Raw genomic sequence first — 22,320 nt, 5'->3', positions numbered from 1 at the left:
CGACGCACAGCAATCAAGAAGATAGGAAGGTTGGTATTCCTCGTGAGCCTCTGCCTAGAGCACCCTCATTCTCTTCTTCATGCGCGTTGGCTGTTCGGTGGAGTCCCGTGCGCATGCAGGGCCGGCTCGTGCGTTGCAGCTGGCTTCATTGCTCATAGTTGTGCCGTTAGCGTTTCTCTTCGTTAGCGTTGTGCGGAGTAATGGCAATTTCCTGTGGCATTATCCCCCCTCTCAAGAGGCATTGCCCCAATGCTTTCGATGATAATGTATGCAGCGTTTTTGTCCCAGAAGGTTTGAAAGAATGAAATGATTGCACACAAAGCAAGTGAGGTGGCTAGTCTTCGTATCGGTCATAGTATGGTTTCATGCACACAATGTGTGTCACGCTCGGTGGGGTTGCGTCGTTTGGAATGCCCGTGTCCTGTAAGCTTGACTAAATAAACGAGGTCACTGAGTCACTATACTACCTCGTAAGGACCCAAATATAGACAAATGAGTTTTTCAGGCAGGCCTCGTCATCGTACTGGGGTTCATATCTACACTGTCACCAACGTCATACCGTGTTCCACGTCTTCCTCGGTTGTAGCGGTCGGCATCGATTCATAGTTGGTGACGTATTCGGTACCTTGCTAATTGATGGGCCTCTTCTGCTCTCTCTATATAGTCGTCAAGATCAAATGGGTAGTCATCTTGGTCTAAGTAACATAAAGTCCAGTGTTATGGTAACTGCACGACTGTAACTAGTTGAAACGGAGTAATCTTGGTAGTTTCTTGTACGGCGGTGTTATAGGCGAAGGTGACGTATGATGAAATTTCGTCCCACTTTTTGTGTTCGACATCAACATCCACATACATAGATATCATGTCAGCTAGAGTTCTGTTAAGGCGTTCAGTCAGTCCATTGCTTTGAGGGTGATATGCAGTAGTTTGAGGGTGATATGCAGCAGATATCGGTGATTAAAAGAGTCGGAACGCCATGCCGTAGTACTATGTTCTGTACAAAGAATTTGGCCACCTCAGTCGCCATTCCCAGATGCAAGGAGTCTGTTTCAGCATATCTCAATAAATAATCAGCCGCTAGAATGATCCACTTCTTGCAGAGTAAAAACGTCGGGAAAGGTCCAAGGAGGTCCATTCCAGCTTGTTGCAAAGGCGCTTTCAGTGGGTCTATTGGTTGCACAACTGGCTTAGCACGAGGTGTTTTCCGACTTTGGCACTCGCGGCATGTTTTAACATAGTGCTGTATTGAAGACTATAGCTTGGGCCAATAATAATGCAGACTGATTCGTGCAAGCGTTTGAGTGACCCCCAAATGTCCAGACTCATCGTGGCACACTTGTAATATTTCTTGCCGCATAGTTGCATGAACGACAAGCAGGAACTTTTCACAGTTGGGCTGAAAGTTTCTCTTGTAGAGGACATTTCCTCGGAGGCAGAACGATGCGAGGCTTCAAGAAAATATACGAGGTACTTGTACGTCAGCTCCTTCCAGGTGTTTCATGAGCGCGAGCAATTCTTCGTCCGCGTGTTGAAATTCGGCTATCTGAGAAGTCTTGACAACACCTACGAATGGAAAATCCTCTTCTTCTGATAGTGCTGTGTCGGCAGGTGCCCGTGACAAACAGTCAGCATCGGTATGCTCCCTCCCAGATCAGTATACCACTGCTATATCAAATTCGTGCAGCCAGAGGCTCCACCTTCCTAGTTGTCCGGATGGGTCCTTGAGATTGGAGAGCCAGCAAAGCGCATGGTGATCGCTGACAGACTTGTATGGTCTACCATACAAGTACGGCCGAAACTTACTGATGGCCCAGACGACGGCAAGGCATTCTTTCTCTGTGGCCGAATAATTGGTCTCCGCTTTCGCTAGAGTCCTGCTGGCATATGCTAACACCTTTTCTTCACCATTCTGCCACTGTATTAGAATGCATCCAAGGCCGATGTTACTGGCGTCTGTGTGTATTACCGTGTCAACTGTTTCATCGAAATGAGAAAGGATTGGGGGCTCTTGCAACCGTTTTCTTAATTTGTTGAAGGCGCTTTGTTGCTCGGTTTCCGATTGGAAAGATACATCTTCCCTCGTAAGTTTCGTCAAGGGTTCTGCAATCTGCACAAAATTTCCAACAAATTGTCTATAGTAAGCACACAGACCTAGAAATCACTGTACTGACTTTTTGTCTGCTGGCACCGGGAACCTTACCACGGCTGCTGTCTTTTTGGGATCAGGGCGAACACCGCGGGTGCTGACGACGTGCCCAAAAAATCGAAGTTCTTCGAAACTGAATTGGCACTTCTCTGGCATGATGGTTAAATCTGCCGAACGGATTGCTTCTAACACTGTACGCAGGCGCTTGATATGCTCCTCGAATGTAGCGACGAAGATGACCACGTCGTCAAGGTACACTAAGCAACACTGCCACTTCAATCCAGAAAGTACAGTGTCCATTATGCAATGGAACGTTGCAGGCGCACAACGGAGATTAAAAGGAAGAGTCTTAGATTCATAAAATCCGTCCGGGGTAACAAAAGCAGTCTTCTTGTGATCACGTTCATCAACTTCGATCTGCCAGTACTCACTTTTCAAATTTAGTGATGAGAAGAACTTGGCACACCGAAGTCGGTTTAATGTGTCCTCAATACGCGGAAGGGGATAATGGAAGGAGATTGATATGTGGGGTTTAACGTCTCGGAACCACCATATGATTATGAGAGACGCCGTAGTGAGGGCTACGGAAATCGACCACCTGGGGTTCTTTAACGTGCACCCGAATCTGAGCACACGGGCCTACAACATTTCTGCCTCCATCAGAAATCCAGCCGCCGCAGCCGGGATTCGAACCCGCGACCTGCAGGTCAGCAGCCGAGTACCTTAGCCACCGGGGATATACATCCCGCTTAGTCATAGCATTAAATTTCCAGTGGTCGACGCAAAACCTTAGCGTGTTATCCTTCTTCTTGACAAGTACAACAGCAGATGCCCACGGACTGCTAGAGGGCTGAATAGTATCATCTTCAAGCATCTCCCATACTTGATTTTTGATAACTTCCCTTTATTTTGGTGAAACATGGTATGGGTGCTGGCGTACTAGCCTGGTTGTCTCATTCGTTACGATCCTGTGTTTTGTAATGGTCGTGCCTCGTACCTTTGAGCTATTGGAGAAACAGCTGCCAAACTCTTGTACAAGGTTGTACTGCTGTTGATGTTGGATCACTGAAAGGTTAGGATTTAAAGATATTATGTCGCAGACATCAGATATTGGTTTCATATTCGTTGACATTGTTTCAAGGCTGCATACTTCTGTGGCTTCCCAAAACTCGTGAAGAAAAACTATGGCTGTACACTTTGCGATGTGCTAAAATTCGTTCCCGAAATTTGTCAGGAGTATGCTGCGTGCCTGTTTCATAGCTCGATAATCCCTCGTGCCACACAAAAACCTTTTTTCAGGAAAACATACATGTTGCTGTCTGCCACACCTTCGTAGTCACCAAACGTATCATTTCTGACTAGAACCATTACACTGCTCTGCGGTGGTACAGTTACATCATCATCGACGACACGCAGTGAAGTGGTATATCACTCGTCTGCTCGAACTGCCATTATAGCTTGTCCCGTCGAAAATGATACGCTGGACCTCTGCAAATTAATAATGGCACCATTTGCTTGCAGAAAGTCTATTCCGAGTGTAACTTCTCTCGAACATACGGGCAAGACAAGAAAGTCACCAACGTAAGTGAGACCTCGTATCTCAACTCTTGCGGCGCATCTGCCAGGAGGCGTAATTAGGTGACCGCCTGCCGTACATACTAAAGGTCCACTCCATTTGGTCAGAACTTTCCTGAGGCACTTCGCTAAATCGCAGCTTATCACAGAGTAATTCGCACGGCGAACAGCTCTTGTTTTACCCAATGCATGACATGATCCACCTTCTTCCCTTTAGTCATGTTGTGATCAGCTCACTTGAACAGGCGGGACATGTCTTCTATGTACATAGCGACAGTCTCGTTTGTGCGTTGATTTCGTGCACGAAGAGCTGCTTCTGCCTTTTCCCAGCGATCATTGTTGCCAAACGTACACAGTAGCCGCTGCCGGAACTCTTCCCAGGACGTCAGATATGCGTCGTGGTTTTCGTACCACACTCGCGCGGCGTTTTCCAAAGAGACGTAGACGTTGTGCAACTTGCCTGCTTTGTTTTATTGGTTTATGTTCTCCTCCCTCTTGGAATGATCCAATCAGTCTTCGGCGTCCTCAAACGGGTCTTCATAGAACATCTTCGGTATGACGGGTTGGCTGACAATGAGCTGTGATGGTGCAACTTGGCTAGTCATGATGGTGGCGTTCCTTGTCTCCATCGCCGATGCCCTTGGCACAGAGGGAAGTGATCCAAATTCTGGGGAATCCCCTCGAATACGGCGATTGGTCCATTGGTGTACCGGCATAAGCTCCACGGCTTGCAGATGGTCAGAACTTGGACTTCGCTCTCTCGTGGGGTTTGGAATCACCTACCCAGCAATTCCACCAGAAAATGTAACGAATGTAGCAGCCTCACAACAAGGATGTTTTATTAGCTATTTGCACCGTTTATTGAGGGGCGAACTTGTGCCCAAAGTGAATGACGCACAGCAATCAAGAAGATCCGACGGTCGGTAGTCCTCGTGAGTCTCTGCCTAGAGCACCTTCGTTCTCTTCTTCTTTACGCGCGTTGGCTGTTCAGTGGAGTCCCGTGAGCATACAGGGCTGGCTCGTGCATTGCGGCTTTCTTCATCGCTCGTAGTTGTGCCATTAGCGTTTCTCTTCATTAGCATTGTGCGGAGCACTGGCAATTTCCTGTGGCAATAGTGGTGATCAACGTTCGCAAACACAACGCCACCTACCACTTGTGACCCCGAATTACGGCTTCTGCGCGAGACACGTGCAAAGAACTTTACAGAGCGTGCCAGCACTCTCATAGTTGTTACTTCGCTATGTCTGAAAAGTGCGCTCTTTTCGCAAACGGAAACTGTGCAACGATTGCAGTGACCGTGGTGCGGCTGGTAATCGCAACAGAATCAATCGGGTGAAAGCTTAAGGATAGCCAAGACATAAGATGCTCCCAACTGTGAGATAAGGCCGCATAAATGTTAGCGCCTGGTTTCTAAGGCATCATTAGCAAACGTCGTCTATTCATGTTGTCCTGCAACTCCTGGTGCCTTGGCCCATTAAACACGTTAAGACCAATGTCGTTGTCGGGAACCGCGGTTTAGTTTTCAGGAGTTCTTTCAGTACACGAGTCAAATTCAGGCAGTGCAGAAAAACAACTGGGAAACGTTTCTTCGGCTGTTGTAGCCTTTTCGCCAGTTGTCGAGTGTTCAATGTGGCAAGCGACACCTCACAGCGTTACTTCACAGCGTTTCGGCGTGGCCATCGAGTCTCATGAAAGGGCGCTCATTGACACAGAACATGAACTATCCACCAATAAGTGTAGGCAGCGAATTTCAAGAGGGGTGACTTCGCATCGCGATAGGAAGCAACACGCTCAACAAAGGTCGGGCAGTGACACTCAATGCGAGAAACAAGAACTTTGGCTGGTGCAGACGCTGTTCTGTCTTCTCTCCTGCTCTTCCTGCTTCATGTTATGTTTTTTGCACCTCAGCTCTGCACCAAGTATGCACCAAATAGTCCAAAAACAAGTCCTTTTTGAGAACTTTAGCGACGATACATGACGGCTCGTAATTTTCCGCCTCAAACACTAGCGCTCGTTTCTCCCCTGGCGCAAAGATTGCAATTACATTTACAAATATACATTTTCTTCACTTCCCTTCAGGAGCCGGTAAGGTCGCGCTTGCCCAGTATAAGTGCAAAACGTGTCGCGCTTCTGATTAGGCCCCTACAGAAGGCTGGTAGGTTTTGTTGCGTTTTGATGCTATACCACAGACATGAATGAATGCGAAGAAATTGATGCCAGCAGTGAGGTTCCAGCGACTCACATCAGAATGCTCGAAACAGACCAACCGACATGGATGGTGCACAGTACAGCATAAGTAAACTCGTGTTGCATGCGCTGGCAGTTCTCGCCGGAGTTCACGCATTCTGAGAAATTGATTATGGTGCACTATGCTCTGAATCAGATCCGAGGTCATTCCTTCATCACTTGTGAATATTGTTCAGAAGCCACCAACCTACTATCACAAAATTTCAGACGCCGCATCATGACGCAGCCCATTTCACGCGATATGCATCTGTAACAGCATAGAGGATGCTGAAAAAGCTTGAGTACAGAGGCTGCAACGACTGAAGGACCACCCTGACGTTTATTATACGGATATAAATACTTACCCTAAACAGCAAGGGCAATCTCCCGCTTTCACTCTCGCTGTATTCAACCGGGGTAATCTTGTCAACTCCACGTCCATACGTACCCCATCCTCCACACCAGCCGAGGCAACTGCCATCGTTCTGACTAACAGGGTATCTCTACATACGTGGTCTCAGACACTCGGGCACCTTGTCGCATGTACCTCAAGGGCATATTAACAAATGCCATCAATCTGTTGAGAAGCGAACTCCTCTTTGAACATGGGTAGTCTGGTGTGCTGTCCATACGAGCCAGTAGAGCAATGGACAAGTTTATAGCCAAGTTTATCTATATATATATATATATATATATATATATATATATATATATATATATATATATATATAATGCCACCATTAATGAACGAGCCTCTGTGGTTCATACCCTGGATACGAGGATTTTTAACCAACCGTCAGCAATTTATTTATGCTAACTCACGCTCTTCATCTCTAACACCCGTTCTTTCAGGCGTAGCGCAAGGTACCGTACTTGGTCCCCTCCTCTTCTTGATATACATTAATGACCTTCCCTGTAATATTTCTTCTCACATCCGTCTATTCACAGATGATTGGGTTGTTTACCGCGCAATTAATAACCCCTCTGATCATTCCATACTACAATGTGACCTCACCCGCATACAGAACTGGTGTAACACTTGGCTCATGTCCTTGAATGTAAATAAAACTGTGTTAATGTCTATTCACCGTCGTCAACAACACGTTGTTTATAACTACAGCATCAATAACAACCAGATTACTACAGTCGATTCATTTAAATATCTTGGTGTGTACATCTCGCGTGACTTAACTTGGACCTGTCATATTAACCACATAATCAATTCTGCTAATCGTACTCTAGGGTATATACGCCGTAACCTTTCGCTCGCTCCTCCTTCTATTAAAAAAGTTGCCTTCGAAACCTTTGTCCGGCCAAAGCTAGAATATGCTAACGCGATTTTTGACCCTCACCACAATAGCCTCACTTACGCCCTCGAATCTGTCCAGAACCGTGCGCTACGGTTTATACTGTCTAACTATTCATACACATCAAGCATCTCGGCACTAAACGCAGAGATTAACTTATCCGAACTGGCTAAGCGCCGCAAAATCGCACGTGTTAACCTTTATCATAAATTCTTTCATTCTTTGCCTTTAGATAACCCATACATCAGAAGAGCCCACCGCATTTCCCGCAACAGTCACTGTAACGCAATATATCCACCACAAGCCTATACTGTGACCTTTCATCAATCGTGTTTCCTGCGCACAGCCCAAGACTGGAATGACCTGCCCACCGAAGTCACCACCATCATCGACACCCAAGCATTTAAACGGCTCATCGAAACTATCCCATCATAACTACCATTATATTGTTAGCCTTTGTAATACCCACTCCCTCATGTAATATCCCAACCGGGACCTTTGAGGTAATAAAATGAATGAATGAATACCCGTTTTGGGGCTACGAAGAAGAAGAGAACGTTTTCGTTGCTCTGGTTCGGGTGAACTCCTGGCTGCAGGTCTTGTTTTTGCTCGCGACATTACTAGTGAAGGTGCTGGGTACGTGTACTTTGGCTGTGTCGGCCATCGTGGAGACAGCTACATCTCCCAGAGCAAGAAGCAGCCGCCGCCTGCGTGGGTTACCCCTGAATTTGGTCCCTTGATATCGACACCCAGAAAGATGGCAACTCCGATGACAAGCCAGGCGGTCCAAACCAGCGATGCCCATGGTTCTCTTCTCGCCCATGTTTTTCATGCGCCACAGACACCAAAGCCGTTCCATGGAGATATCTTCGAGGATGTTGATGACTGGCTCGACCACTTTGATCGGGTTGCCTGTATCAACGAATGGGACGATGTTCGCAAGCTGCGCGGAGTTCACTTTTACTTGGAGGATTCTGCGAAGACGTGGTACGAGAATCACGAGGGCTCCTTTGCAACCTGGCAAGAGTTTAGTCGTCAACTCCGTGACGCCTTTCGGAACACCGAGAGGAAGGAGAGGGCTGAACAAGCCATATCCTGCAGAAACCAGCGGCCGAACGAACGAGTATACATGTTTGTCGAGGACATGCTTTGGCTTTTCAAGCGCGCGGACCCTGCCATGTCCGAGGAAAAGAAGGTGAGGCATTTGATGCGCGGAGTAAAAGAACAGCTTTTCGCTGGGCTCGTGCGCAATCCGCCAACGACAGTCGCCCAGTTCATCAGTGAGGCGACCACTATGGAACGTACGTTGCAGCAGCGGTCATCACAATACGAACTCCAGATCCCGGCCACCGCATGCTCTATCGGCTCTGACAGCGGCCACCGCATGCTCTATCGGCTCTGACAGCGAGAGACAGGCCCTCGCAGACTTCATTCGAAGTATTGTTCGGGACGAACTGCGACAGCTTCAGGCGGTGGGATCCCATCAACCTGTGTCTGCCCTCGCGGATGTAATCAGACAATCAGTCCGGCAGGCCGTCACACCCCTGACCCCAATCACACCACCGATTCCCGAGACGCCAGTCCTGATATACGCAGCGGCATTGCGATCCCCTGCGCCACCGGCTACAGATCCTGTTATGCGGCCCAGGTACCAGGTTATGCAGTCATTCCACGCCACTGCTTCGAGCCCGCCTCACGGCTCAAGGTTCCCGAGCACACCCACCTATCTGCAGTCTACCTCAAGACAAAGTGGTAGCAAGGCAAGCACGTGGCGCACCTCGGATAACCGTCCGCTCTGCTATCACAGCGGCGAAGCGGATCACGTATACAGGAACTGTCAATACCGGCAACTAGGTCTCCGCGGCTTCCATCCTGATGCTCGATGCCCGCGCTACGGTGAGCGCCCCCGCGAAATCGAGGCCTATCTCACGGGCCAGCGAACACCTTCGACTGTTCAGCACCGCCAGTCGAGATCACCGTCACTTCGCCGGTCTACGTCACCCAGTTTGCCCTCATCGTCTTTCGCTCCTTTCAGGAGCCGGTCACCAAGTCCCCGCAGGGGGAACTAGGAACGGCGACTTCTGGGGGTGAAGTCGCGGCCCGGCGAACTGTAAAAGACCCTCATTCGACGCAACGACCAGACGAGGACCATTCCGGTTTCGCAGTGTTCTCTGCCAGCAGAAAGATCGTTTCTGCCGAAATCGCCGTCTTCGTCGACAATCATGCTGTCAACGCCCTCGTCGACACCGGCGCCGACTATTCCGTAATGAGCACCTCACTGGCATCTGAACTGAGGAAAATTACCACACCATGGCAAGGACCCCAGTTACGCACGGCAGGGGGCCATCTGGTGATGCCTACTGGTATGTGCACGGCACGCATTCGTATACGTACGTCGACATTTGCAGGCTCTTTCCTCGTATTGCGCGTGTGCTCTCGGTCAGTCATTCTAGGAATGGACTTCCTTCGTGAATACGGCGCCGTCATCGACCTCCGTGAATTACTTGTGCCGTTCGAGGATCCTTTTTGCGCTGCAACTGACAGTACACAATTCCGGAAAAGAGCACTTCGTGTTACCGACGATTCTCTGACTCTCCCACCTCGAAGCAGCCTCTTTGTCGAAGTAGAATTGGGACAGGACATGTCTGACGCTGTAATTTCAGAGGCCAATTCGTCTCTCCCTTACATTCTTTCCTATTTTTCTTATTTCTCATTTAACTCTTGGCTCCACAACCAACTATGTTATTCCGCCTTACGCCATTCATTTTGCTTGCATGGTAATTTTCATCTCATTTTCTTTTTTTTTTTTGCCTTCATGTACAGCATCGAGACGATGCTTCTTGGGAGAGGGGGTAATGCCACCATTGATGAACGAGCCGCTGTGGTTCATACCCGTTTTGGGGCTACGAAGAAGAAGAGAACGTTTTCGTTGCTCTGGTTCGGGTGAACTCCTGGCTGCAGGTCTTGTTCTTGCTCGCGACAATATATATATATATATATATATATATATATATATATAGGTATGGGATATGGCACAACGGGAGCGTTGTCAACAAGGATAAATATATTTCCCAACAGTTTCGGGAGGGGTCCTCCCTTCATCAGGGGATGAGTTATACTGACATGAGCTCATCCCCTGATGAAGGGAGGACCCCTCCCGAAACTGTTGGGAAATAAATATATTTATCCTTGTTGACAATGCTCCCGGTGTGCCATATCCCATACCTTCACGAAGACTAATTAGCCCATTGAATTATTACTCCCACTATATATATATATATATATATATATATATATATATATATATATATATATATATATATATATATATATATATATATATATATATATATATATATATATGTGACGAACAAGCTGTTTCTATGTGTATAGGTAAAGTCTGATCTCAGGTTAATTTTCAGTTTTCAGTTGAGACCTATTGAACATTTCACAACACTGACTACCTTGCCCTTGCACATTTCACAATACAACATCTAATTTGGAGCAATACATTGCTATCAACTCACAGTGCAACTATAACGTTACTCAAGGTTGCGAGAAAGTCTTCCCGAAAAATAACGCGTACGAAATTCTGTTGCCAATGTGCAGCATAATTTACAAAAAAATTACTTATTGTGTATCGCAAGCATGCTTGATTGCTTGCAGTAAAATAAAAAATAAAGGAATGTTGACTAAAAGCTATCACTGCATCAGTGCTGCTTGACATATAGAGTAACAAAAATCCTTCCCTAAGGCATGCAGTCACAAACATTGACAGTAAGAAATTATTCACTCAGCAAAGTGAGCAAAAGCAAAATGTAATTATGAATTTACAAAAAAAAAATGCTGCATATACCTCTATTTCGTCATTGTAAGTGGAGCCGTCTGACTTGTGAAACACACTTCGCCACATCAAGGACTACGCCAGCTACGCCTAACAGAGATTAAGGATGTCTTCTCCAATCAGGTGGGTAATCACAATGATGCGATTAAGACTATATAGTCCATTCTATGGTGCGACGAGCGGTTGTTGCTCCAAACGGCCACTCTACCTGTCCTTCACTGTATATAACTGAGATTATTTTACTTTTACTTACTTTCTTCACAAGCATACACATGGGGAGAATGGGAAATTTCATGACTGATATCTATATACACAATCTGCTCAAACTGCCGCAGATATTGACGTCACAGAAGAACGATAATGCCTGTGCTCCCCCCCCCCCCCCCAGTTGGTTTGGTGTAACCTCCCCCCACCCCCAAAAATTTCTAGCTACGCCCCTGCTACCTTGTTATAATCTGAGAAATCATTGCGTTCTTCTTGTTTATCTAGAAAATAGAAAGTCGCGAATGTGGTTCTGACACATAAGGGTGGCCAAAAAAATAATGTCACCAACTACAGGCCGATTACCCTAATGACTGTTAGTAGTGAAACAATAGAGCACATAGTCTGCAGCGTCCTGACGAAACATCTAGAAAGTAACAACTTTTTTACCGAATCTTAGCATGAATTTCAATCTGGTCTTTCTTGTTCAACACAGCTCATAAAGTTCAGTCATGATCTTTTTTACTCATTTGACCTTGGTGTGCAGACGAACTGCATATTCCTACACTTTCAGAAAGCGTTTGATTCTGTGCCCCATGTTCTGCTGATACATAAACTCTCATCCCTCGGTATTACTCCTGCATTGCTTGACTGGATCCGGCATTATCTGCAAGACCGGATGTAACGTGTTGTAATTAATGGTTCCCCATCTGAATATGTTGCTGTTACTTTGGGAGTTCCACACAGATCTGTTTGGGGCCTTTGCTGTTTCTAGTCTACATCAAAGATATTGCTCAGAATGTCTCATGCAAAGTATGTCTTTATGCGGATGATTTTGTGTTTTACCACTGTATTAGATTCACCTCCGACCGACCATCAGTACATGCAATGCAATTTTAAGCAGCATTATGCGCTGGTGTGATAGGTGGCACATGTTCCTGAACCCTAGGAAGTGCCAGTGCCCCTCCTTCACTCATAAACGCAACGCATACCTGTTTCATTATACATTAAATACCATTAAGCTAACATGAGTAACTGAGTATAAATAATTTGGTGTTTACTTCTCATCAAATCTTACCTGGACTAAGCCCATTGAATATGTCACAGCGAGATCTGGCAGAATGTTAAACTTTGTTAGACGGAACTTCCAGTTAGCTCCTCCCACAATTAGAGAACTACTCTACTTTTCGAATGTCCGACCTGTCTCTTACAGTACACCTGTGTGGCGTGAGAACCACAGACAAAAACTTTGTCTAATATGCTCGAGATTGTACAAAACTGCACAGATGGTTTTATGACTAGCAGCTATGACTTCAGAGTCAGTGTCAATGCGCTTAAGGATAGGTTAGGGTGAGACTTGTTAGTTTCACATAGGAAAAACTTGAGATTAGAAATGCTATTAAAAATATTTCATGAGGTGATCAAAATAGATAAAAAATGGGGCAGTGAAAGGTAAGATTTGTTATCTAAGAGAACTGATTGATTTGATTAATATGTGGGGTTTAATGTCCCAAAAGCACCATATGATTATGAGAGACGCCGTAAAGGAGGCCTCCGGAAATATGGACCACGTAGGGTTCTTTAACGTGCACCTAAATCTGAGCACACGGGCCTACAACATTTCCGCCTTTATCAGAAATGCAGCCACTGCAGCCGGGATTTGATCGGGAAATGCAGCCGGGATCTGCTGACCCGCGACCTGCGGGTCAGCAGCCGAGTACCTCGGCCACTAGACCACCGCGGCAGGGCTATCTAAGAGAATTGACCACCCTCTAAAATTAAGAGAAAGTTTTTGCAGAACCAATATTTACCAACACTCCTTTTTTCCGCCCACAATCATGCACTGGAATTGGCTTCCACGATAGATTCCAAGCTGCCGCATTGAAGCATCCTTCAGGAACATACTGCTATACTCATAGCTACATTTCTGTTATGATCTGTTTTTGTGTTCATCTTATTTATGAATAGTTGTTCTTTTTATGTAGGCATATGTTACGCTGTGTATTTCCCTCCTGCAATAATGCCCTCGGGCGCTGCATGTATTTTTTAACAAGTAAATAAATAAATGAACTACACACCTGAAACAGAGTTTTTCAGTTTTGCGCCGTGATTATACTTGAGAAATTATTGGGAACACTGGACTGTTGTATCCCGCATGAAGCTAGTGATCTCACTGGAACGTTTATCAGGTACGCATGCTAAAGCTAGTTTGCTGTGAATTCAATTTCTGCACTAGTTAAATAATTTTTTACAGAGAAAGCTATTATGAGATCAAAACTCAGGTCATGCACAGCGCTATAGTTGTCCGCCGCCACCGGTGCCCGTAACCACTGTCGCGCAAAAAAAAAAAAAAAAAACCTAGTACCAATGACAGTGGGGCTCTAAACCGGGTCCATTGGGTGCCAGCCCAGTATTCTACCATTGAGCCACGCCGGTGCTTGGGACTTGTTCGCAAACTTTCCTTAGGCAGGCCTGATTTCTGATGTATTAATTCGGCTGGTGACATCGTCGTTCTAAAAGTAGTTAAATAAATAAGACTCGGTTCGCTTCAAACGTGCCTACTGTTTCCAATCCCTCCGAAAGCGGGTTCTTACACCGAGACTCCACAATGTTCTTTAGCATGGTGGCTCACTCGCGCAGTCTTGGGATTCGGGCGCTTTGGGCATCTTGTGCTTTCACCGCAAGTTTCATCACAAGTTACAGTAGTTAAAGAGAGCACGAACGTCACTTCACTAGCTGCTGCGGCCACATTTACAAAAGAAGCACGCTGCTCACACACAAAGAAGTAAAAACTGCAATCGTTGCTCGCACTTGCCCTGTGTATACCTGTGCCTGTGTATTCACAGGCACAGGTATACTTGTTCTGCGTGTATACACAGGAATTTGTTTGTCTGCGCTTGTTCTGTGTATGCTCATTTCATGCGTACTTTCTGTCTGCTTGAAGTGTGCGCTGCACGTTTCAAGCTGCTTGCCGTTTTCACATGCCATTGCAATTTGTTATTGCAGCACTCATTCCTTCGCCGTTACGATGAAACAGTGCACAATGAATGCTCAACTACCTCTGCGAGGACATGTTTCACTTTCGCGTTATACCGATTCCTAAAAAGAGGGATCAACTACGTTTTTTATCCCAAACTCAGTAGGTTTTTGTGGAAAATTTTCTTCGCTTAATTCTCGTAACTCCCCAACTTTTCATCGATTTTTTTTGCGAAAAAAAGTGACTGTAGAAGAAACTGAGATTTGAATGAAAACACGGGCAGAAGTGGGCAGCAAAGAGACATGCCTGTTCCTCTTTCTCCCTGTTGCTCTCGATGACAGAGCTGGAGAGAGTCAGGTCTCCTTCAAAGTCCAGAGTGACATCCTGTGGTAGCCTGGGAACATGTGGAGCAGGAGGACGCACTTCCGGAGCCTCAGACACTGCAACACAATACAAGCCAAACAAACTAAAATGGTGCTTCAATTGTTCAGCGCCAATCAGTGTTCAGGGCAAACGAAAATCCTGTATTGTCATCACAACTAAAAATCTTAATTTAAAATGGAAATGATGCAATGAATAGGGCTATTTGGTTCGTGATGGCTGAGTGATGTGCTCACAGCACAGTAATGCACACTATAAACACACAAGACACCGTTTTGCACTGGTTCTCTTGAGCAGTTTCCTTTGTGTACAGAGTGTACTGTGCTACCATACCAGAAGGGCATGTATGGGCCAAGAATGACCAGCACTTACACTAAACTCAATTGTAAACTTTTCAAGATGTGTGAGCACCTGCAACTGCACTCAATTGCCAATGAACCTTTGACTTAAACAACGTCCCGCCTTTTCATGGGTTCAATATGTGCTGTGTATTAGAGCCTCTTGAGCCTTCCTCCTTCATTCAGCCTTTACAAGTCAACTCCAGCATTGCTGAATAGGGTATGATTATCCACAAACAGATGTTACTGAAATATACGTGCAGCCATCATTCATAGTATATTATGAAATCAATCAGGTTTCCTGGGAAACTTCCTCTCAATTGGCAAAAACATCTTCACACACATTGCTTCTTTCTATATGCACTTCCACTGTCTCATTGCGGCTGACAGCCTTCTAATGCTTCCCCGAAAAAACTTGTTGGGTGATACCAACAGCAGCATAACATTGCGGTGATTACATGCATTCTGTTTCGTAGGCACCATATCACTGCTGGCAACTATCATCGCTGTTTACGAAGTGAACTTGTACTTGAGAGGCCGCAATTCCTCACAATTCTGTTATTGGTACTTGCATTGCATCATGGTCCATCTAGTTTACTGTCAATCTGCAACATAAAGAGAAAGGCCTACTCCATACATACTACAGCTAAATCTCATTAGTATAACAAGCCGCTTAAATCGGCAATGTACTTTTTACTTTAAAAGGACACTAAAGTGAAAAGTGAATCAGTTAAGATTGATAATTTTTACTTTCACAACTCTGATGTCAATTTTTTACAATTCAGGTTTACAGATAGCAGAGAAAATCAAGGTGAAAGCTTAATTTATGAATCTCGCGTCGAAATCTCTGCACATGACGTCACTGATTCTCTGACGTGACGTCACTAATTCTCAAGTGTTTTTTCATATTTTAGGTAATTTAGCAAAGAAGAATTTCCGCAAACATGGTATACTAAGGAAAGATGCTACAGTCGAACCCCGCTACAACGAAACTGACGGGGCATGAAAAAAAATTTCGTTGAAGCGAAAATTTTGTTGTCGTGAACTAGAAAAAATATAGCTGATTTGAGCTAGAAAAACAAAGGAATGTTCATTCTCAAAAATGTCTGCTGCTTCCTATTCTTTCCCAGCAGCGTCACGAGGGTATTCTTAGCCATGCATAGTGAGGCCATGGTGAAAAGCATGCTGAAACAATGCCTAAAACCACCTTCATGAACGAACAAAACAGTTGCATTAACACGTTAACACCAGCAGCTATCCGCTGTCAAAAGTATCCGACAATGCCGAGATAAAGGCAGGGTATCGTGAAGCGGCGACTTTTGCTTTATTCTATACCATTCTAATCCATCACTCGCGGCTAGCTGATTTTGTAGATAATGCGGACGAACAGGCGCTCTGATTAATTACCACACTGGCCAAGCGCGAGCATAATGATAAGCGTGAAGGCATAGCCTCCTATATTTTTCTTGACTGCCAGATGAGCACGAAACACCCGTCATCTATGATGGCGCCACCTGCATAGGGTTAAGAATTTTTGTACATGGCCTTTGAGATCAGCAATTATGGCGTTTGCTAATTTCAGAGGCTATGCCTTGTTTTGAAGGAATTGCTTGCTGAATGAGCGTGAAACTCCTGTCATCTATAGCGGCATCACTTACGTAGGGTTAATTATAATTATGTTTACGCCTTTTTAAAACTTTTTTTACGTTATTTTTGTTGCATATAAACTCAAAAATAGTAAAAAATTTTTGGAGACAACCCTACTTGAGTGGCGCGACCACCGCAGTTCTGACGACGGGCGCTTTCCAAGTGACTGCCGATAATCCGGCAGGCAAGGGAAATGTAGGAGGCTATGGTGAAAGATAACTGCGACTGAGGTTCAGCTTCAGATCGTCTGTGGCTCGAAAAGTCAAAAGCAAGCTAGTGGCAAAAGCAGGGCAGTCTCATTGCCATTGCTATCGAGCAATGGCGGCGCCCATGCTTGATGAACAGCGGCAGTACAGCGGCAGTTTCTGGTGGTGCCAACACGCGTTTTAGACTTCGTAGACGCATTTTCAGGCTATGAATATGCATCGAAATGTTAAAGATTGGGTTTATGCATAGAAATAAGTATCTGAACCTGCAATTGCACCGTAAAATTTCGTTGAAGCTGGACGATCGAACAAAAAGTGTTTGTTGTGGCGACAATATTTATGCATTAACTCCGATGGACTGCTGACAGGGAATCGTGATTTTTTCATTGTTGCAGAAATTTTGTTGAAGCGTTTGTTGTAGTGGAGTTCGACTGTACTCGAAAAAAAAAAAAAAAGCCTTTATGTGCAGTCCAAGGCAATTAAATCCTTCCTGTATATATAAACCTTTATGCTGATTTCAAATATATAATTAGTTTTACATTAGGTTGCATAGTTCTTGCTTGTACGATGACAATGTGTTCTTTTTGGACAAACTTTTTCTATAGCTCTGAGCCATTATTCCCGACTCCAGCTAAGCTTTCGCCACCTAGCGACCACGCCTGAAAGTGGAGCTAACAGGATCAACTTTGAGAGGAGATATGTTACCACGTTGCGCGCGTTGAGAAGCGGCTGCATAGTTCCTATATTTTCGCAATGCTGCGGATGCGAGCCCGAAAAAGAACAAAGCGACGTCCAAAGACCATCGAAGTGTGCCGTGATGCATGGCATTATGATGAAAAGATGGCAATGTATTGTTCCGTCACTTCCCAGAGGATGCAGATGAGACGCTATGGAGTATAGTGCGAATTTGAAACTTACACATTGACACATTGAAAAGAAGGTGACGGACACTACGGTAGTTTGTTCTAATCAATTCGCTCATGGCAACTTAATTATCCTCAATGAGTACACCATTATTTAGAATGTGTGCAATTTTATTATTATTCGGGCTTCTTTGAGCACGGAGTATAGTTTCGTTTATATAAGCAAGTGCTTATACACTGGCCTAGGAATAGCTCTGTTCTATAATAAAGTGAATGGCATAAAGTGAATATTTAGCCTTGGCGGGGCAACAGAACTCCGTTGATTGATATGTGGGGATTAACGTCCCAAAACCACCATATGATTATGAGAGACGCCGTAGTGGAGGGCTCCGTAAATTACGACCACCTGGGGTTCTTTATCGTGCACCCAAATATGAGCACACAGGCCTACAGTACAGTAAAACCTTGTTAATTTGAAGTCACTGGGGCCACTAGAAAGCTTCAAATTAAGTGGGTTTTCGAATTAACAGAACATACAGGAAGTGGGATGCAAGGAACTTGTAGCTATTCAAAGTAATCAGTACTCGTCACTTGCTGTGCCGGCTAGCTTGCGGCTCCAAAGGTAATGTTGTCCAGCAATACCTGGTCTTTATTTTGCCGCAAACATGGAGGAACAGTGAGCCTCGCTGCCACCGGTAACAAAAATAAATAAATAAAATGCGGTTGCAATCGACTGAAATGTGCGCCTGCAGAAAACAAAACATCTTCACTGCAACACAGTAGTGACATGCGGGTAGCATGTTGTCGCCTGCTCCTCGCTTTGTTAGCACGTCATGATGCGACCATTCGCAACTTCTTTCTAATATAATTATGACTATAATAATGGCCAGTATGATGAAGCTCACGATGTGTTTTGGCTGGAAAAAACATCTTTGAAACTTTCAAATTTAGTTTTCGAAGTAGGTGTTGCTGGCAAGAACTCCGCCAGCAGTGCAAAGACGCGCATTGCTGGAACAATGGGAGGTTCGCATACATCGCGATTTCCGCTAAACTGTTTTTTATTAATTTCTTTACAATCCCAGTCAGAATGGGCAAACCATGACCCAATGACATTGCGAGAAACATGCAATAGGCTGCCCGCGTGTCACCGCTGCATCGCAGTAAAGCACGGCTCATGACAGTAGCGAAGCTGGGGTGCTTTAGCTGCCACTCGTAAGTATTGATACGTTGCATTGCCTTGTGGCTATGAATAGCCATCATTTCACGTATTCACGGTGAAATCGGGATCAAACTCGCACATGACACCCAAAGTTTTCGAATTAACTGGACTGGTGCTAGCTGCCGCTTCAAATTACCCACTCACACTTACATTTCAAAATACAGGATCATGGAAACCTTTCGAATTAAGTGGGATTTCGAAATAACCGAGTTTGAATTAATGAGGTTTTACTGTATTTTCGCCTCCATCAACAATGCAACCGCCGCAGCCGCGATTATATCTTCAGCCACTAGACCACTGTGGCGGGGTGACAACAGAACTCAATGGGATACATGCAGTCGGCAGCACGAGTTGCAGCGTAGTTACCTCAAGAAGTGTTAAGGCCTCGCCTGTAGCAGTGCAGCAACGCAGCGCAAAAGTGTTAGGACATTTTCGAGGAATCCACTACACATGAGCAGTTGCCTTCTTCAACTTCTAGTTCGCTAGACAGGTTATTCTACTTGAAGTAAATATGATGCGGTTTGCTGAAAAGGCATCCTGTTTGCGGGCACAGCACCATGATTTCCGCTGCCTGGCAAGTAAAATCATTTATACCGATCAGGATGAGGAGGTCCGCAGCCAGCACCTTTTTGCTTTTGATGAAGCAACATCCGACGCCACAATTAAAGAACTTCAGCACAGCGCTAAGCGAAAGTGCCGTGTTGACTCTGTTAAGCACAGCCATCTTTGTTTTTTTGACCACCGTTGCCAGCTAACTGAGCATTTTCTGAAGTTGTGAATGGGCTCATATTACTCCAAATTAACTATAAAATGAAAATAACTAATAATCAAGTGCGTATAGGACATTTTGATGAACAAGAAAATTGTAATGGGAGAAGTTTTAAATTGCTCAGCCCTTACTAATTGCTTACTTAAGGTTTGTAATAATTATATAGATGATATCAAGCTTGTTAGGAGATACTTGCGCTCTGCTCTACACATGCTAAGGAATATGTGGACAAAAAAAACCTAATGCAAGTGTACCCTCTCAAGATTTATCTTCTCAATGTCCCATGTCAATTTCTTAACAGTGAAGGCCAATGCACTTTCCTAAAAAGTAACTCTGAAATTCGAAGCATGTTCATTGAACTGACATGTTCTAGCCAGCACACAAGATGGGCAGTAAATTTATGCATTAGCACAAAAAGTGCTATCATTTTTATAGCATGCTTTAACCTGAATGATACAGCTACAAAAATGCTAGTGCCTGCCTACGAGTTGCTACAAAAAGGTAACTTCGCCAAGTAATATTGCTCAGGCACTGTTGGCTATTCAGTGCTATTTCTTCTGGCCAGGTGACATTTATGCTGATTTAACAGTAATAATAGTATTATATATGAATGCATAACTTTTGATTTCATAAGATTGAAAATAAAGCATATTGTCACACGTGAAAATGAAGGGCTTCGGACAAGGAATACCGCGTAGTCAGAGACGCAGGTCAGTGATGTGACACAACCAAAAAGACTGATCGAGAAAGCGCGCTGTCCCAAACGACTTTTTCATTTTACGCCTGGGAGTCCACACCCAACGTCATGGATTCTGCAAAGGCAATATGTGTCAAGGCTAGCGAGCGAGCCCACCTGATGCCATCAACTCAACGACGTCATCAAGCGGCGGCGCCGGTCTGTCTTACGCAACGCACGGTGAGCTTCCTCAGCCCACTGGCCTGATGAAGCAAGCGGCGCCATCCAGTCTGGCGAGTCTTAGGCAATGCGTGGCAATATTACTCCTTCTTGGGTGCAACCCACAGCAGTGGCTCCGATTGAACCTTGGTGACTTAGTAAATAACCCGGGACCTATAAAAAAAGTCAAGCGGCGCGTTGACAAGCAGCCGACCTATGCATCAGAGAGAAGCCAACGTATGCCTCAGAGAGGAGACACCTCGGCTCTTCGAGTCCCTAAGTTGTCGGCCCCAATGCCAAATATGTAACGCCTCTGTTTCTATGCTCTACATAAAACTTGCCTTAACTCACCGTCGTCTTGTCCGCTCGTCTATCAGCTCTGCGCAGAATCAGTTGCGTGCTGAAAAGCACACACTACCGAGCAGCCAGTGACCTTGGCAGCGGCGAGTTTCGTAGCAGTGGCACCTTCGGGACCGTGTTGGCATCGCACTTCGTAACAGTAGATGGCAGCTGCGGGATCAGCCGGCATCAATGACACTGATGCGTTGAGTGCTTGATGTTTTCCCCTCAGTTCACCAAAGTAATCTAGCACAGGTTATAGTAGTTAAGAGAAGGGCTGTGTGAAGCATTAGAGTGAGCTTTGATCGTTTCAAGCCAAGTCGGAGCGCTTTGAAACCAAAGTTAATGCGGAGGGTGTAAACACAGCAGTGTTAAAAATTGCTTGTGCGTCTTGCTAGTAAACTTATAGTGAGAGCGGCAAGTAGATTCTTAACAGGGGCAAATAGCAAGAGCTCAGTGTGAACGATGGAGAACCTAAAGTGAAGGAACTTATCGAAATTTGTGAGGAACTTAGCCTTATTTTAGGCTGCGCGAAATGAAAGCAAGCAATCCTTGAGATCATGAAGGACGAAGGGGTGACAGCTGAGAAAGTTGAGGCCTGGGCAGATATCAAAGCACGCCGTGAGGAGCCTGAAAGGCGAGAAGTTCTTGAACGTGAAGAAACTGAAAGGCGAGAATACACGAACGTGAAGCAGCCGAAAGGCGAGAACGCTGTGAGGAGGCCGAGAGACGGGAGCGCCTTGAGTTGAAACGAATAGAATCGGCAATCCTACAGTGTTTGCAGGTGCCTAGCGTAGCTTCTGCGACGGTTCAGGTCAGCAGTCAGAGAATTCGAGACCAACTGCCACTGTTAGTAGTAGGCGAGGACATGGCGAAGCATCTCAACAAGTTCGAACATGTCTGTGAGCGAAATGCCTTGGAGCGGTCTCTTTGGGTGCAGAACCTGTTAGCTCTTCTTCCCGGCGAAGTGTCCGACACGATAACTTGCTTATCAAGGGAAGCGTTTGAGAGCTATGACGAGATTAAGGAAGTGCTCTTGAGACGTTATAAGTTGTCACCAGAGGCTTTCAGGCAAAGGTTCCGGTATGCTAAAAAGGGGAATGAGTCACACGTTGACTTCGCGTTTCGTCTTAAAGCCGATTTAATTGAATGGCTCAAGGGCGAAGGTGTTTATGACGATCGTGATAAAGTGGTAGAATGAATTGCATTGGATAAATTCTACCGCTGTATCGAAGAGGATGTCAAGCTTTGGCTGCAGGACAAACTTGGTGAAGTACAGCTAAACAAGGCAGTAGAGTTAGTTGAGGAGTATTATACTCGCCAAAAGTTGCATAGCAGGGCAGTGCGCATTGAAAAGGATGAAAGGAAAGAGAGCTTTTTAAAGAA

The 22,320-nt window shown here is 45.3% G+C and overlaps 1 protein-coding gene across 2 annotated transcripts in view; it reads right to left on the bottom strand.

Annotated features, from left to right (window-relative positions):
- LOC119178225 (coronin-7) overlaps nt 1-22,320 on the bottom strand; it is a 231,415-nt gene that overhangs the window by 12,820 nt on the left and 196,275 nt on the right. For both annotated transcript variants that reach the window (XM_075882279.1, XM_037429422.2), the window contains exon 23: nt 14,584-14,717. In XM_075882279.1, the coding sequence (XP_075738394.1) occupies nt 14,584-14,717 (134 nt within the window). The remainder of the gene's footprint in view (nt 1-14,583; nt 14,718-22,320) is intronic.

The sequence above is a fragment of the Rhipicephalus microplus genome, chromosome 2 (genome assembly GCF_043290135.1).
Source record: "Rhipicephalus microplus isolate Deutch F79 chromosome 2, USDA_Rmic, whole genome shotgun sequence".
Taxonomy (NCBI): Eukaryota; Metazoa; Arthropoda; class Arachnida; order Ixodida; family Ixodidae; genus Rhipicephalus; species Rhipicephalus microplus.
Note: the sequence above shows the minus strand (reverse complement) of the source record. Positions and strands in the feature narration are given on the sequence as shown.